The following is a 17,106-nucleotide window of genomic DNA, read 5'->3' as shown; positions in this document are numbered from 1 at the left end:
CAAGCTTCCATTCTTGAAGATTGGGAGACTTCCCTGTCTTCTAAATTCATTGATAAGACACTTGTAATTAATGAAATTCATACCTTTAAATCCCCTTCACACATGCTGATGCAAAATAAATTGACAACACATAAATGCTAAGATAGTAATGACATTTTAGGGAGAGAGACAAAACTATTGCTGCAGCAAACGTTTCAGAAAATAAATCCAATTTTGCTGAGTTTAGATAATAGAGGATTTTCTCCCCACGTACCATAGAAATGATAAGAACAGGATTAGGATAAAGTCAGATGTGATGTGTTTGAGCGCTGTTTGGCTGTCTAACTTATTTTGTCTTTTATTATCCACTCAGACTCAGCAGGGACCGCCAATGCCTGCAGTTCCAACAACGGGGGCTGTCCTCACCTCTGTCTGCCCAAACCAGACAATCAAAAGACCTGTGCCTGCACCACAGGCTTTAACCCCTCTCAAGATGGCTCCCGCTGCGAACAGTATGAATCCTTCGCCATCGTTTCCACCCCCAAGTTCATCCGTGGCTTCCACATAAACAGCTCAGACCACTCGGAGGCCATGGTTCCTGTCGGTGGATGTATGTTGACCTCATGTTATTATTCTGCTTCCTGCATATTGTACAGTCTGTTAATACAAAATGATCAGTTACTACAACTAGTATTTCCCTCTTTTGCAGCTTCCTACTCCATTAAGGACAAACTGGACCTCCATATTGACTCTGGCTTTATTTTCTGGACTGACAATGCCACCTCCGCCTCGTACAGAGGGATCTACAAAGCAAAAACGGATGGAGGCGGATACAGCAGTGTCATCAACTCAGGCGTTGGAAAAAGAGGCATTCAGGGCCTCGCAATAGATTGGATTGCAGGTATGAAGCCACTCATCCATCCAACCTTCCCTTTATTCATCCATTGTCTTTACAATGGGGCATTAGGAGCAAAAAATGAATAACGTGTCTTCGTTTCACTGAGAAATAAACATATTTGACCCAGTCAGTCGCTATAGCTGCTTGCTTCTCTTCTCTTCATTCCCTCTTGGTCTTTCACTTCTTCAGGTAACCTATACTTCACCAACGCCTTTGACAGCGAGACCTTCCTGGAAGTACTTGCCATCAACACCACCTACAGAAAGATTCTTCTCAAGTCCTCCCAGGATCAACCCCGTGACCTGGCCGTCAGCCCCAAGCTCCGCTACCTCTTCTGGACAGATGGCGGCCAAACACCTAAAATTGAGCGAGCTCTGCTGGATGGCACCAACCGCACGGTGCTGGCATCAGAGAGCCTGGCTTCGCCTCGCGGCCTCACCATTGATTACACGAGCGACTTCCTCTATTGGACGGATGATGTTCTTGATATGATCTCCCGCATGGCCACAGACGGGACACAGAGGCAGATTGTCAGGTACGGGAGTCGTTATCCATCTCCCACAGGCCTGGCTATATTTGGAAACTACATGCTGTGGGTGGATAAGAAGCTGGGGAAGCTCTTCCAGGCCAGTAAGGACCCAGCCAATACCGACCAGCCGGAGGTAAGCCTCAAATTAGCCTAAAAAACTGTTGTGTCCATATCTAAAAAGTAATGAAGTAGGATATAACAAGAGCGACACACTGACAGCATTAAGAGTCAATTCAGGACAAATTAACAATATTGTTGTTAATGTTCTATTCCTGTGTTACTGAATAAATAACATTATTATTAACCAGGTCATACGAGACAGTCTTGATGGGCTGATGGACGTCGCCATATTTGATGCTCATGTCCAGCCCACATCGGCCAACCAGGTCGGTTTTAACCCGTGTCAAGAAGATAATGGACGCTGCCAGCAGCTCTGCTTCGCCATCCCAGGCCAGGAGAAACCAAAATGTGGCTGCGCACATGGGTCGCTCCTTACTAACGGAGTAACATGTGGTTATGGCCTGGATGAGTTTCTCATTTTCACCACAGACTACACACTGAATAGCCTGAGGTTAGACCCTGCGGACCACAGCACTCCCTATCCAGTGGTGAACTCAGGCTACAACACGATGGCGCTGGATTATGACTTCAAGGAGAAGCGGATTTTCTTCACCCAGTATATGGGGATTGGGCGAAGCAGGATTGGCTACATCACTACAACATCCATCACCAGCCCTCCTGTCTATATAGCTACAGGTGAGTTCAGCATTGCTTGTCACACATTGTTCTCTTTGGTTTCCTCTCTCACACAGTTTGTTTTAGATCCACATTTCTTTTCTTTGTGTCTCTAATTATTACTGTATCCTCACCTCTGTGTTATATTGCACAGATTTGGATGATCCAGAGGGACTGGCCTATGACTGGGTCAACAAGCGTCTCTACTTTACTGACTACTATACACGTAATGTCCAGTCCATTGGGGTGGACGGGATGAACCGCTCCATCATCGCCCATGCAAATCGTCCCAGAGGCATCGTTGTCGACCCCTGCTATGGGTAAAAGCAACCGATCATTATATCACATGCAATTATCCACAGACTGGTTAGTTAGCATCATTAAAGTATGGGCTCTCTTTCTGCCTAGTTACCTCTACTGGACTGACTGGGGCGTCCCAGCGAAGATCGAGAGGGCCACACTGGGTGGAAACTTCCGTACCGATATCATCAACAGCAGCCTGACTACACCCAATGGCCTGTCTCTGGATTACAAAGAAAGGATGCTCTACTGGGCTGACTCTTCATTGTATGTCCAGTCTTTTATTAATACTTTGCTGCAGCAGAATCCATACAGCTTCTGACAACTTCTTTCCTCCCTTTGTCCTTCCCACAGAGACAAAATCGAGCGGTCTACTCTGACTGGAGAGAACCGACAAGTGATCATGCAGGGGGTCCAGTACCCGTACGCCATGACTGTCTTCCAGCAGGACATTTTCTGGACTGACTGGACTGAGAGAGGCGTCTTCAGGGCTGGAAAGGACGATGGCTCTGGCTTTACAGTGCTGGCCCAGGACCTGCAGTACCGGCCAAACGACATCCATGTTTATGCTGCATCCAAGCAGGAGAGCTGCTCCAGCTCCTGTCAGCAGTTCAACGGAGGCTGCAGTCATGTCTGTGTTCCTGGTAAGAGACAACCTGGGTGGTAGGAAACCAGGAACATATCGCTCACTAGAGGCTAATTTATGCTCAACTTAAGATACGTAAAGCCTTCTGTCCGTACTCTGCGTTCAATGTAAGGATGCATGGAAATATGGTTACATCGTTTGAAATACATACATAAAAGCAGCATAAATACGTTTTCAGACTTCAGTGACTGTAGAGAACTCTGACCATCCCAAACAATAAAAAGACACATAAAGGTCTACAAAATATAAAGCTATCTATGTTCCATGAATTTCTCCTGAATTATTAAATTCCCTCACCTCTCCTGCAGGTCCACTGGGTCCAGAGTGCCAGTGTCCTCATCAGGGAAATTGGTACCTCGCCAACAACGGCAAAGACTGTATCAAAGACACGGGGAAACGCTGTCAGCCAGAGCAGTTCACCTGCCTCAACGGTGACTGCATCTCATCTCGATGGAAGTGCGACGGCTACAACGACTGCCACGATAACTCGGACGAGTTGCAGAGAGTGTGTGGTAAGAAAGGAAGTTTGATCTAACTTTGAACAGCATAAGCAGCGTTGATTGGACGGATAGATGTAGCTTGTCTGTCGTTCCTCCTGTGCAGCTTTCCACACCTGCTCAGCAATGGACTTCACCTGCGACAATGGCCGCTGTCTGCTGCTCAGCTACGCCTGCGACTACACAGATGACTGCGGGGACAACAGTGATGAGAGGGGCTGCCCTTTCCCCACATGTAACCCCACCACCGAGTTCACCTGTGGCAACGGACGCTGCATCAGCGCAGCATTTGTCTGTGACGGCCACAACGACTGCAGGGACAATGCCACCTCTGACGAAATCAACTGCCGTGAGTCATGATTAGACCGATCAAGGGATTGATTCATTCACTGAGGAATCAGTTATAGTAGAATTTGAGATATTTTATAATTTTATAACAGCAAGATTGGAATACATATTTTTAAGTCATTCTGATTTGAAGCCACCTCATGCATGAATAACCATCTACCTTTCCTCAGTAACTTGAGTTGAAGCAAAGCATTTCTCAAAAGCAGATATTTGAATATTATGGCTGCACTTGGCACCTTCCACCTGTGACTCTATGTTACAATATAAGAGGCATATATACCGTATCTATATATCTGACCCGGACCCTGTTGTCCTCCCCGGCCCTCCTCAGCTGACAGAACGTGTCCTGCTGGTCAGGTGAAGTGTGACTTAACCAACATCTGCATTTACCCTGGAAGTCTGTGTGACGGCTCCAACGACTGTGGAGACAACAGCGATGAGAATCCTCTGTTCTGTGGTAAGCTGAACACCCAGGATTTGTTTTGCTGCCATGAGAAGCTCGTGATTTACCAACTGAGTCTAAATCGACGAAACTGCACGCGTGTGTTGCTCTACTACAGCGGGTCGCACATGCTCTCCTGACCAGTTCCGCTGCGATGGAGGGAAGTGTATCCCTCAGTCTTGGGTGTGTGACTTTACCAGAGACTGCGTTGATGGGACAGATGAACCTCCAGGTTGTGGTGAGTTCAAAATTCATTCAAAGAACATATTCTCAGTCTTGGTAGTTTGACAGGAATCATTTGCCTTTGTCTCTCTTGTCACTATTAGTTTTATTTTCTTATTTCTATTATGTTTTTTGTATATGTACGAAGTAGCTTGTACAAAGTATTTAATAGCAGCTATGTATCCATATTTAATCTGATGTTTAGTGCTCAATATTTCAAGAACATACAATAAACATATCAAGCTAAATCAAAAGTATTTAACTGTGTTTTACAGAATTTTAAATGCAGGAATCAAACAGTGATTACCGTTATATGTTCCAGCTTTTTGTTGCAATGTGAATATTCTATGATTAGAGTCGATCACTTAATGCCTCTTGAAAATTGCCTGTTTGTCTGCTCCTGTGCAGAGGGCCAGATCATGACATGCAACCCCGGCCAGTTCACTTGTACCGATGGAAACTGCATCCCCCAGTCAATGGTCTGTGATGGCAACAGTGACTGTTGGGACAACAGTGATGAGGCTTTTGAACTACAATGTGGTGAGATCGAATTTAGACCATTATTTGTTTGATTTGTAAGAAGCTAGGTTAGAAATTTGAGTAAATCATTTGAGTTTTTTAAATGTGGGTTAGGGTTTAACGCATATAAATCCTCTATTCCCCAAAGACCCTTCTCATTCTCTCTCTCTGTCCCCTACAGGACAACGTACCTGCAGTTCCGACCAGTTCACCTGCCCAACCTGGCACCCCGGCCACCCACGCTGTGTGCCCTTAAGCTTTCTGTGTGATGGGGAGAAAGATTGCGCCGATGCGGCTGATGAGCTCCAGAACTGCCCCAATCGGACCTGCCATATGAACGAGTTTGCCTGCTCCAATGGACTTTGCATCTTTTTTCCCTTCCAGTAAGTAGGAATTGTGTGTGAATTGATGAAATCATAGATAAAAGATTTCTTTACCGGTCTGGGAACTAATTCTCTTGTCACTGAGTGAATTCCTCCTCCTCTCCAGTTGTGACCGTGTGAACGACTGCGGGGACGGTAGCGATGAGTTGGGCTGTACTTACGAAACATGCAAGACCAATCAGTTCACCTGTGGCAACGGAGCGTGCATCTCCGCCTCCTTCACCTGCGATGGCGAGAGCGACTGTACGGATGGCTCCGATGAAGAGGACAGCTTGTGCATCACGCCACAGCCCACCTGTGCTCCCCAACACTACATGTGCAAGTCAGGCGAGTGTATCGACAACAACAAGGTGTGCAATGGACAGAAGGACTGCCAGGACAACAGCGACGAAAAAGGCTGTGGTGAGAGAGTTAGAAAGTTATTAGTGATGTAAATTAATGGGAGTGTAGTGGAAGAACAACATCTCTAAAAAATAAACGGGTTTCTTTCTAAACCAGAATAGGTTTTTGACTTGTATAGGATAGTTTAAATCTGGGATAATCTTGTACACTCTTACTTCCATTAGTCATGTATCTGTATCAATCTGCACTTCTTTCTTCGTTCTTTTCAGGAGTCAACGAGTGCAGAAACCCTTCAGTCCACCAGTGTGCCCAGGTCTGCACCGACACCCTCACCGGTTACTTCTGCTCTTGCAACCCTGGCTACCAACTCATGCCAGACGGCAAAGCTTGCGAGGACCTCAACGAGTGCATAAGTACACCGGCCGTCTGCAGCCAGATCTGTGAGAACTCTGTTGGCTCGTACCACTGCAAATGTGCCCCAGGGTACATCCGAGAGGCAGATGGTCGCACCTGTCGCCAGAACAGCGGCGTTGCCCCGTACCTGTTGTACAGTAATCGCTACTACATCCGCAATATGACCACGGATGGGTCACAACTGAGTATAGTCCTGCAGGGGCTGTCGAATGCGGTGGCATTAGATTTCGATCACTATGAGAAGAGGCTTTATTGGCTGGATGCAGGGGCAGGAAAGATTGAGAGGATGCGCTTTGACGGGACCGACAGGGAGACAGTGATGGAAGACGACGTTAGAGGAGCCGAAGGCCTCGCGCTGGACTGGGTGGGCAGGTGTGTGAAGTGGGAGAAACTTAATTGTTAAAGATGTTCTTGTTGTTTACAATGACTGAAACAATGCAACAGGGATGTTGATGGAAACGTTCTCTGTCTGCTGCAGGAAGTTGTACTGGGTGGATGGTTATTACGGCTCAGTTCATGTAATGGAGCTGGATGGGCGTTACCAAAAGAGGCTGCTTGAAGGGGAGTTCACGGATGGAAATTCCACTTACATGATCAGCCGACCTCGTGCTGTAGCCGTCAACCCTAAACATGGGTACGAACACACACATTCACACTCTCTTTAGATTTTTAGAGTTAATCTTTAATATAGTAAACTTCTTGTCGTCATACTACATAATCCCACATTGTCCATGCTGATCCAGGGAGGCACAGTAAATATCATGGCTTTTGTTTCTCAGATGGCTGTACTGGACCGATTGGGGTGACACAGCTTATATCGGCAGAGTCGGCATGGACGGAAGCAACATCAGCGCCATCATCACAACCAAGCTGGTGTGGCCCAATGCGCTGACCATCGACTACACCACCAACAAGATCTTCTTTGCTGATTCACACCTTAACTTCCTGGAGTGAGTCCATGTTGAATATAGATCTGAATTTCTGGAGCCTGAATCTCTCCACCGTGCACCAACCACTCACTGTGTCCACCTTCAGCTTTGCAGATATGGACGGCCAGAACCGACACCGGGCCTTTGGCGGTACTCTTCCTCATGTCTTTGCCGTTTCCCTGTTTGAGGACTGGGTCTACTGGACTGACCGGAACACACACACGGTGGAGAAGGCCCACAAGTACACCGGCGAGCAGCGCACAGTCATGGGGAACAACACACATCGACCCTATGACATTCATGTCTACCACCCCTACAGGCAGCCTCGAAGTATGACAATTACAACTGTGCATGTTTATATTCCTAAAGTTTTTATTGGTGGTGACTTTATTTTTTATTATTTCACTTCCAAGGTGAAAACCCCTGCTCCTCCCATCACCTGACCTGCAGTCATCTGTGTCTGATCGCACCCGGTGGGCAACAAGCTACCTGCCAGTGTCCCGATCACTTCATCGGCCTCTCGGTGGGCTTCACGATCCTGTGTGTCGCTGACTGCAGCAGCACCCAGTTCCGCTGCGGAGACAATGAGAGGTGAACTATGATATAGATGAACAAAAACATTTGCTCCGATTTATTTTGTATAAACTTACCTGCTTTTGTTGTTTTTAGGTGTGTGCCCATATGGTGGAAGTGCGACGGCCAGTCTGATTGTGGTGATGGCTCAGATGAACCTCAGACCTGCACCCCCCGTTTCTGCCCTATTGGCCAATTCCAGTGTCAAGATGGTAACTGCACCTACCCCGGTTTCATCTGCGACGGCCACTCGGACTGCCCCGACAGCTCAGACGAGGATGCTGCTCTCTGCAGTAAGATAATGATTCACCTCAAAATTCAAAGTATATAATATTCAAAGTATATAATATATAGTATATATATATATATATATATATATATATATAGTATAATATATAGTATATAAAGTTGGCCTTGTGAGGAGAAGCCATCAACACTAGTGAAGCTTCTGTCTTTCTCTGTAGGTGACCACCGGTGCCAGGAAAACCAGTTCCAGTGTAAAAACAAGAAGTGCATCCCCGTGTCCTGGCATTGTGATGGAGTCGATGACTGTTCGGACGGCAGCGACGAGGATGCAAAGACTTGTGCCCAGAAAACCTGTGGACCGGGAGAGTTCCAGTGTGCCAACGGGCGCTGCCTGCCGTCGAGCTACGTGTGCGACGCCCAGGACGACTGCGGAGACGGATCTGATGAACCGTACGAAACCTGCAGTAAGTGGGGTGCTAGGGGTCGGCCATTAATGCCAATTTAACATGGTGATTCCACTTGAGCTTGGAGTGAGGAGTGATGTCCGATGGCACTGAACAGGCAGTTTAGATTTATCTGTTTTTCAATGATACATCATCTTTGTAAACTCTAGGAAACTTACTTTTAGTCTTTTCTAAACTGTAGTGGGAGAAGCTATTTATCTTATCCACTCTCATCCTTCTTCCTTCGGCTCATTGTCTTCTCTTGCTCTTCCTCATAAATCCCCAGCTCCTATGTTTTTGTAACATTTGGTTTTGTCCGTCATCTTCTGTGTCTGACTCACCAGTCGCACCTCTGTCCTCACGTCTCTGCGTCTGTTCCTCCACTCAGGGGGTCCAGACTACAAGTGTGACCCAGACACTGAGTTCTCCTGCAAGACAAACTACCGCTGCATTCCTCAGTGGGCCCGCTGCGACGGCACCAACGACTGCATCGACAACAGCGATGAGCAGGGCTGCGGTCAGTGGTGGCAGATTTGTTATGTTGTGACAAAGACTGCACTACAGGAGACATATGATGCTTTTTCAGTTTTACTTTCCTCTTGTGTGTTATATAGTTAAAAAGCCCAAAGTCCTCTCCCTCACAGAAAACACTGATCCTGAAGCTCCTGAAACAAATGGACGAAACTTTCGATCAGTCTCTTTCTGACCTTGTCTCTCTAACAGAGGAGGTGACCTGTGATCCTCTGGGAGATTTCCGGTGTGACAACCACCGCTGTGTTCCCATCCGCTGGCAGTGCGATGGCAGCAATGACTGTGGTGACGGCTCAGACGAGAGGAACTGCCGTGAGTGTGACATTTTCATCCTAACACCTCGATGCTAACAAACACAGAAGTCCACCTGAGTTACAAAACTATTTTCATCAGGTTTTCTTTGTGTGTGTGTGTGTGTGGTGGGGTTGTAAACACCACATCCTGATCTCACACTGAAGACACATGTGTCTCTGTGACTATCTACAGAGCCAAGGCCCTGCTCTGAAAGCGAGTTCCGATGTGACGACGCACAGTGCATCCCTGGAAACTGGGTGTGTGACCATGACAACGACTGCGGGGACAACTCGGACGAACGGGACTGTGGTGAGTGGGATGCAGCACACAAATAAACAGCGTGTTGTCATAAACAACACGCACACACACACACCTATGTTAACGTCCTGGCTCTCTTCCAGACCTGCAGACCTGTCATCCAGGTTTATTCCAGTGTGACTCGGGTCACTGTGTCCCTGCTGTGCTGCAGTGCGATGGCCGGGCTGACTGTCAGGACCTGTCGGATGAGACCAGCTGTCGTGAGTAAACAACATGGAAACTAATGGCCGCAGCATTATAGTGCTCTTCTAATGAGCTTCTGTGCATGTCCACATGTCCAGAGTCTTGAATTGTTTAAGGGGAAAATCTTGCATGATGTCTAATATGTGCAGTATTACCTGGTCATCTTATCTAGATGTCAACCTGAAACCAAATTCACAGTTTGTTAAACAAGTCACTGAAGAAAAAGTTGACTTAAGTAATTAACCACATTTCCCCCAACCCGACAGCTACTCGTTACCCAGGGGGCCGTTGGTGTCCCCTGAGCCAGTTCCAGTGTGCCAACAGTCTGTGTGTGAACCAGGGCTGGGTGTGTGACGGCATCGACGACTGCGGGGACCGCTCTGACGAACAGCTGAGTTTGTGCTGTGAGATTCAGTTTGTTTAACTTTATACGTCAAAGTCCTGTGGAAAGTTTGTATTCGTATTATTTTTGTATTTCATCATCATTGATCCATTCAACCACAATACAGTTCCAACACTAATCCTAACTAATGGATTTAATATGGGGATTGAGAAAATATTAAGAGGATTTATAGACAAGTAAATTCAAACAGATTTTTTTAATTTTCTTTGAGATTAGTCTCAACTCAGAATTGTGTTTGTCCGACCAGTGAACATCACCTGTGAGATGCCGTCCAGGTTCCGCTGTGCCAACGGCTATTGTATCTACTCTGGCCGGCTGTGCAACCAGAAGGACGACTGCGGAGACGGCAGCGACGAGAGTGAAGAAATCTGTACGACTCCCTCACACACTCATCACAATCTGTAGTCAGGACTGTTCTAATAGTGATGTGTCTCCTGTGCCAGCAAATCTTCATTCATCAAATGAATTTTCTAAATACGGAGCAGAACTCATGAAAAAGTTTTTCAAAACACTGTTTTGCTGTTTCAAAGACTTTATCACTGAGGCGTTCAAAGGTCGTCATGTCAAAAAGTGCATGGTTAATTTTTGTTCTACTTGTTGGCTGGAGCTGCTTCTTTTCACTGATGTCAGATGATAGTGATGAAGGTGCTGCTCCCAGCCGGTTCTCCAGGTTTGGTTCAGTCAGTCTTGATCAGATCTGAGTCTTTGTAAGAGTCACCAATGCACGGCTTAACAAAGCAAACAAACCAAAACATAAAGTAGGTCTTGTGTACGGGAAAAGAAGTGGAAGACAAACTACAACTAAAGGAAAGAAGTAGAAACGAACACACACACACACACACACACACACACACACACACACACACACACACACACACAATGGTACAATGTGCCACTGTTTACATTAGATTAGGTTTTGTGTTTATGTTTTCTTCCTTTTCAAACAGAACATAATCAGATTTGTAATAAATTGAGATACAACACGTGCTCCGGTAATCATCAGTTTCTGGGCTCACCGGGGATTAGTCAGAACAACGCTAAAGCCTCACTGAGGGACAGTGACACGGGAAATTCCAAAATGGCATCAGTGTCGGCACAGGACACAAATCCTGATGCATACGAGGGAGGAGGAAATAGTCTGTTGTATGGAATTGTTACACAATCAGCTTAAAACATCAATCAGCAAATTATTTTGAGAGGAGATTATATAGGTAAATTCAGAGCAGAGGTGGACATTCAAATCCTTTTGTTTTCTAAGCAGGAGACAGTAAAGACAGAGCGGAGACGCCTTCAGGTGAATCAGTAATTCAGTGGATATTATTCATCACGTTGTTATTCACACTTCCTCTCTTATTGTTTATTTGAGAGTTGGGGGTGGAAGAGCGAAAGTCTTAATTCAGTCTTAGAATAGTGTTTCCACATTATACCCACTCAACCCTTCCTGCATATTTGTGTTGATGACTCCTTCTAATTGTGTCCCTCTCAGGCCGGGAGCCCACGCGCGCCCCCTGCACGCTGGAAGAGTTTAAATGCACCAATGGAAACTGTGTGGCTCTGCAGTACGTATGTGACCACAGCGACAACTGTGGCGACCGCACTGATGAGCTGGGCTGCAGTAAGTAGAGCAACAACAAAAACAAATTCAATATTGTGTATTTAACCTCTAACTCTAAATATTGCTGAAAGACCATGAATCAGATACAGATATTCCCTTATCATTCAAAATGATAGATTACTGCATTTAACAATAGAAAAATGTGATCGGATCTAATTTCAAGATCACAACAGCAAGTTGCATTCACCAAAAACAAGGTAATGTGTTTGTTTTATGGCAAGAAAAAGATTTGTATGGAAACGTGTTGCACTCAAAAGAAAAATAAATTGCATTTTGCATTTTACTCCTCAGTTCATCTGTGTCTGGATTGTGACCTGATTATGACTCAGCGTCTCATAGTTATGAGTCAGGATCTTTTAATTATCATAATTATTATGAACTTTGCATTTTGAGATCATTTGAATGGATGTGAATGTGAGAACCTTTTATCCAAAGCTCAGATTTACAAGATCCTGTTTATTTCTGAAGCATTTTGCTTTTAATGCCACTTTGTATGTAGACAGAAATATATTTGTTAGATGTTTTATGAAGACACACTGAAGCAAATCATTTGGAACAGATTATTAGATTATGCTCAGCGGTTGAATTATTCTGTCCATGTAAACACAGTAAGCACGTCTTAAATCTGTCTCCAGACGGAAGCAGTTTTTAAATGTGTCGTCTGGCTTCAGATTTTGGCCACGATCGAAACTGTGAGGAGAAACTGTGCCAGCACGAGTGCACCAACCTGAACGGCACCGGCTTCATCTGCTCCTGCCGACCTGGATACAGAGTGGACCCAGACAGCACCTACACCTGCCTGGGTACACACACACACACACACACACACACACACACACACACACACACACACACACACACACACACACACACACACACACACACACACACACACACACACACGCACACACACATGACTGCACCACATTGTCAAAACTTCTCTCAACACAACATTATTCCAGTTAAAGATCCATTGGGCAAAACTGTGAAACCACCTCAGTCAGATCTGCAGAGGAGGACAAACATGACCAAAAGTTTTCTTTCCTCTTACAGACATCGATGAGTGTGAGGTGTTTGGCACGTGCCCTCAGGTCTGTAAGAACACCAAAGGTGGCTACGACTGTGAGTGTGCGCCTGGATACAGGAGAGTGGGCAACGGCAACATGTGCGAGGCTGAAGGTGAGAAAAATCTTGACTAAGTAGACGGCTGTGTTTATAGACTGTGAGATAATGGCTTTAGTTCTCACTTCATCTATAAGGTCAGTTAACATTTTCCTAAGGAGTTTATGTTCTAAATCTCTGGTTTCAAGTCACTACAGCATGTGTGATGGTCATTTGGTAAATTATGGTCCCAGTTAGAGTCAAATAGACAATAAAGCCTGATATACATGGAGACTGGTTACTTCTGATTTCAAAAAACCAAGATGGCGCTGGACAAAATATCAAACTCAAAGCTTTGAAACAGCAGCTCACAAACCAGTGGGTTGTGCCTTATATATATACTATATATATATATATATATATATATATATATATATATATATATGTCTGTTCCATTCAGGAGCGACTCCCCTGCTGCTTCTACCGGAGAACATTCGTATCCGGAGGTTCAACCTGCAGACGGAGGCCTACCATGACTTCCTCCGAGAAGAAGAGCGCATCATGGCTCTGGACTACGACTGGGACCACAACAACACTGGACTCAGTGAGACACACACACACACAGGCCCGTGCTTTGAAACACACCTGTGATGAATCATGAATCTTGTTTGGTGACGTCGTCGTGCTTTCTCAGGTGTGGTTTACTTCACGGTGGCCAGTAAGGACTCTGTGGCCGGAGCCATCAGGAGAGCGTACCTCCCTTCAGTGGATGACGGCGGTAACAACATCGCTGCTGCTGTCGACCTCGGCATCAAATACATCACGAGACCAGATGGCATCGCCGTGGACTGGGTGGGCAGGTTCGTTTTGCACTGACATGACTGAAGTAGATTCACTTCTCTGGTTTCTAGTTTCTCCGTTAAAAACCTATAATCACAGTTACTGCAGTACAGTGCACATCGTGTTTATACATCTTAAAAATGCAGCTTCTTAAGAGAGACGTGTGTATTTTTTCTCGTTATAGAAACCTGTACTGGGCAGACTCCAGGTTGAAGAGGTTAGAGGTGGCCATGTTGGATGGACGCTACAGGAAGCACCTTGTGAAAACTGAGCTAGGTCACCCATCGGCTGTGGCCGTCAACCCACGCCTGGGGTAAGACGGACCGAGCTTCCACTCCTGACTTAAGGGAACAGTTTTACAGATTGCTTCATTTTTGTTACTCAATATGTGCAAATCGACATAATACATATCTAGTTTAATCTCTTGGAAATCCCTTGAAATGTTTGTTGATTTTGCTGCGGACATTTTTATATTTTTCTCCTCCCATGTAAATTCTACATTACATCAGAAGTAACTGAGCATCTAGCTGCAACGATCCTCTACTTCTCGACAATCTAAGACCCGACTGTAATCGCTGCTGTGTTTCCGCAGGATGTTGTACTGGGCAGACCGCGGGGAAGAGGCCAAGATTGAGTGCTGTTGGCTGGACGGTCAGGAGAGGAAAGTCCTGGTGGCGGACGGCCTGGGTTGGCCCACCGGCCTGTCAATCGACTTCGCGAACGGCGACAGAATCTACTGGTCCGACTCCAAGGAAAGCCGCATCGAGTCGGTTCTGCCATCAGGGGAGGAACGTAGAACGTCTGTTTACATAGGTGAGGGTTAGGAAGGACATCAAAGAAGCCTGAGATGAGATGATGAAAGTGAGACTGGAAGTGATGCATATTCTGTTAAGAGGAGAAATTTATTTTTGTAGATGTGAGGAACCCTTTCAGTGTGAGTGTATTCGAGGACCATGTTTACTGGAGCACGCAGGAAAAAGGCGAGGTCTTCCGACAGGACAAGTTTGGCCGCGGAGCAAAGACCAAGCTGCTCACTGCCGGACCCTGGCTGACCCAGGTCTCTGTGTACCAGCAGCAGAGATACAACTCCATAGGCAGTAAGCCGCACACTCGCCCACAGCACAGTATTTACACAAACTGCACTGAATTAGAATAATGTGCATATGGTGCTTTTCGTTCATATGTCACACTGATTAAATCCTCTTTTATCTGGATTATTAATTTGTCCATCTGTGTTTTCTTTTCTCTACAGTGAAGAATCCATGTAAGGGAACCTGCAGCCACCTGTGTTTGCTGCGACCGGGAGGTTACACGTGTGCCTGCCCCGAGGGAACCAGCCTCCTCACCGGCAGTAACACCGAATGTGATGCTGGTAAACAAACAAACAAACAAATAAACAAGTCATTCTTTTCTGAAATTGGTCAAAGGTTCAGTGTGGAGGATTTAGTGGCTTCTAGTGCTGAGGTGGCGTATTGCAGCCATCTGAACCATCATCTTTCCTTTCCAACCATATAAAACAACCTGCAGGTGAAAAGTAGAAACTCAAAAGTCCCTCTCAGGGGTTGGTTTGTCCATTCTGGGCTACTGTACAGTACAGAAATGTTTTGTCAAGAGGGTGTTCAAGTATAAATGCAATGGAAAATACCAGAACAATAATGTTGTGGTCCCACGGGAAAAAGGAACCAGAAAGACTTGAATATTTATCTAAAAACTAAAATTACATCCCAATCTACAAACTTTTCTGCCACAGTAGAAATTAAAATTATTTGTTCATATGAAAACTTTCAGGATTTGATCCCCCTCCCACCATGCCGCCGCCGTGTCAGTGTCAAAATGGAGGCACCTGCTACTTTGATGACAACAAGGCTCTCTGCAAGTAAGAGTGTTTTGTTTTCCCCAATCTGTTCTACCAGAGATATACAATTAAGACTTCACTGTTACTGTAAGTGTTTTTTGTATTTTGATTGACAGATGTCCTCCAGACTGGAGGGGAGAATACTGTCAGACAAACATATACGACGCGGTCACATCCACACGTAGGTTTGATTTTATAGCCACAAATACAACAAATATCACATTAAGTCACTTAGTAACTGGTAAACTTGATCCTTGTTCCTCCGTCTCAGTTGGAATAGCCCTCGGTGTGACAGTCGCCATTGTGCTTCTGCTCGTTGCTCTGGTCTACGCTGCCAGGAAGAAATCCAACCTGCTGGAGAGCCTGCGAAGCAACTTGCCCTCCATGCCCAGTATGCCCAGTATGCCCTCCATGCCCAGTATGCCCAGTATGCCCTCCATGCCCAGTATGCCATCTTTTCCCACTCTGGCGAAGTTCAGGTGAGATGGAGCCAGAAGAGAAAAGACACAATAGATGATTATTCCAGCCAGGAACTAAATGTCTGATTTTTTTTTATTTCCTAAGTGACTCGTCCACACAAAATGAGACTAAAAGCTAATTTACCTGAACTTAATTGCTGAAGTTCAGTGTAACTAGCTGTATATATTACACATGTAAACATATATGATATGTAACAATACTCTGTTACAGCTCAACGACGTACTGTTTGTGTGTTGATGATTTTCAGGAACGGTGCAACTCGAAATGCAGCCAAAACAGAGGACAGTGAAACAATGATGGATTCAACAGCCGTTCAGGTCAAACCATTTCATCAACTGACAGTGATACACTCTTATTTTGAATGACCTATTTAAGTATTTACTTGTTGTTCTGTGACGACAGGTTCCTTCTATGTCCATGTTGGACACGGAGAGGAATACTTTTGAGAACCCGGCGTACGAAGCTGGAGAGGAAGTCGCCTCCAGCAGCACAGCGACGGTCTCCTCCGCTCCTGGTGGGACAAACAAGGTCAATAAATATAAGTTATTACTTTTATCACATCACTAAAGAAGAAGTTTCTTATCTGGACATATTTAGGTTTGTTGAGTCGTGTGTTTCCTTCCTCAGGAGAACATTGAAAATCCGTTGTTTATGGAAGACGTTCATGTTGTGAATGAGCCCACGAGGACTGCAAGCGAACCTGCGGTTGACGGCAAGGTTTGTTGTTTCACACACATTCAATGTTTTCAGAGGCCCATGTGCGGAGGATTGATTTCCCCCTGCAGGTTTGATTCCGACCAACTCAAGGCTTTTGATTCTGAGATATCAAACCACAATGAAGAAAATGCAGAGGATATAAAATCTTATCAGACAAAATCCCTGAAAGTTTATTTGATGATCCTCGTCTAGTTTTATATTAAACTCTTATGAATTGTTTTTCTTTGTGTCCATTTCAGGAGACGTTTGAGAACCCAGCATATGACTCAGAGAAACAGGATATTATCGTCACATCTGCACAACCTGCAGCTTCAAGTGTCCAGG

General features: G+C 45.5%; 1 protein-coding gene across 1 annotated transcript in view; it reads left to right on the top strand.

Moving 5' to 3' along the window:
* lrp2b (low density lipoprotein receptor-related protein 2b) overlaps window positions 1–17,106 on the top strand; it is a 32,722-nt gene that overhangs the window by 13,995 nt on the left and 1,621 nt on the right. Inside the window, exons 37-79 of the mRNA XM_034569732.1 lie at window positions 353–589; window positions 689–880; window positions 1,067–1,539; window positions 1,715–2,162; window positions 2,296–2,461; window positions 2,550–2,708; window positions 2,796–3,085; window positions 3,396–3,599; window positions 3,691–3,933; window positions 4,264–4,389; window positions 4,493–4,612; window positions 5,005–5,136; window positions 5,297–5,498; window positions 5,605–5,900; window positions 6,110–6,626; window positions 6,733–6,888; window positions 7,034–7,204; window positions 7,290–7,513; window positions 7,597–7,774; window positions 7,853–8,049; window positions 8,221–8,466; window positions 8,834–8,962; window positions 9,169–9,288; window positions 9,463–9,579; window positions 9,672–9,788; window positions 10,038–10,175; window positions 10,422–10,544; window positions 11,661–11,789; window positions 12,461–12,592; window positions 12,843–12,968; window positions 13,351–13,494; window positions 13,585–13,750; window positions 13,915–14,043; window positions 14,323–14,543; window positions 14,645–14,827; window positions 14,983–15,102; window positions 15,519–15,606; window positions 15,702–15,766; window positions 15,857–16,064; window positions 16,313–16,382; window positions 16,468–16,593; window positions 16,693–16,782; window positions 17,022–17,105. Of these exons, the coding sequence (XP_034425623.1) occupies window positions 353–589; window positions 689–880; window positions 1,067–1,539; window positions 1,715–2,162; window positions 2,296–2,461; window positions 2,550–2,708; window positions 2,796–3,085; window positions 3,396–3,599; window positions 3,691–3,933; window positions 4,264–4,389; window positions 4,493–4,612; window positions 5,005–5,136; window positions 5,297–5,498; window positions 5,605–5,900; window positions 6,110–6,626; window positions 6,733–6,888; window positions 7,034–7,204; window positions 7,290–7,513; window positions 7,597–7,774; window positions 7,853–8,049; window positions 8,221–8,466; window positions 8,834–8,962; window positions 9,169–9,288; window positions 9,463–9,579; window positions 9,672–9,788; window positions 10,038–10,175; window positions 10,422–10,544; window positions 11,661–11,789; window positions 12,461–12,592; window positions 12,843–12,968; window positions 13,351–13,494; window positions 13,585–13,750; window positions 13,915–14,043; window positions 14,323–14,543; window positions 14,645–14,827; window positions 14,983–15,102; window positions 15,519–15,606; window positions 15,702–15,766; window positions 15,857–16,064; window positions 16,313–16,382; window positions 16,468–16,593; window positions 16,693–16,782; window positions 17,022–17,105 (7,802 nt within the window). The remainder of the gene's footprint in view (window positions 1–352; window positions 590–688; window positions 881–1,066; window positions 1,540–1,714; window positions 2,163–2,295; window positions 2,462–2,549; window positions 2,709–2,795; window positions 3,086–3,395; window positions 3,600–3,690; window positions 3,934–4,263; window positions 4,390–4,492; window positions 4,613–5,004; window positions 5,137–5,296; window positions 5,499–5,604; window positions 5,901–6,109; window positions 6,627–6,732; window positions 6,889–7,033; window positions 7,205–7,289; window positions 7,514–7,596; window positions 7,775–7,852; window positions 8,050–8,220; window positions 8,467–8,833; window positions 8,963–9,168; window positions 9,289–9,462; window positions 9,580–9,671; window positions 9,789–10,037; window positions 10,176–10,421; window positions 10,545–11,660; window positions 11,790–12,460; window positions 12,593–12,842; window positions 12,969–13,350; window positions 13,495–13,584; window positions 13,751–13,914; window positions 14,044–14,322; window positions 14,544–14,644; window positions 14,828–14,982; window positions 15,103–15,518; window positions 15,607–15,701; window positions 15,767–15,856; window positions 16,065–16,312; window positions 16,383–16,467; window positions 16,594–16,692; window positions 16,783–17,021; window position 17,106) is intronic.

The sequence above is a fragment of the Hippoglossus hippoglossus genome, chromosome 19 (genome assembly GCF_009819705.1).
Source record: "Hippoglossus hippoglossus isolate fHipHip1 chromosome 19, fHipHip1.pri, whole genome shotgun sequence".
Taxonomy (NCBI): Eukaryota; Metazoa; Chordata; class Actinopteri; order Pleuronectiformes; family Pleuronectidae; genus Hippoglossus; species Hippoglossus hippoglossus.
Note: the sequence above shows the minus strand (reverse complement) of the source record. Positions and strands in the feature narration are given on the sequence as shown.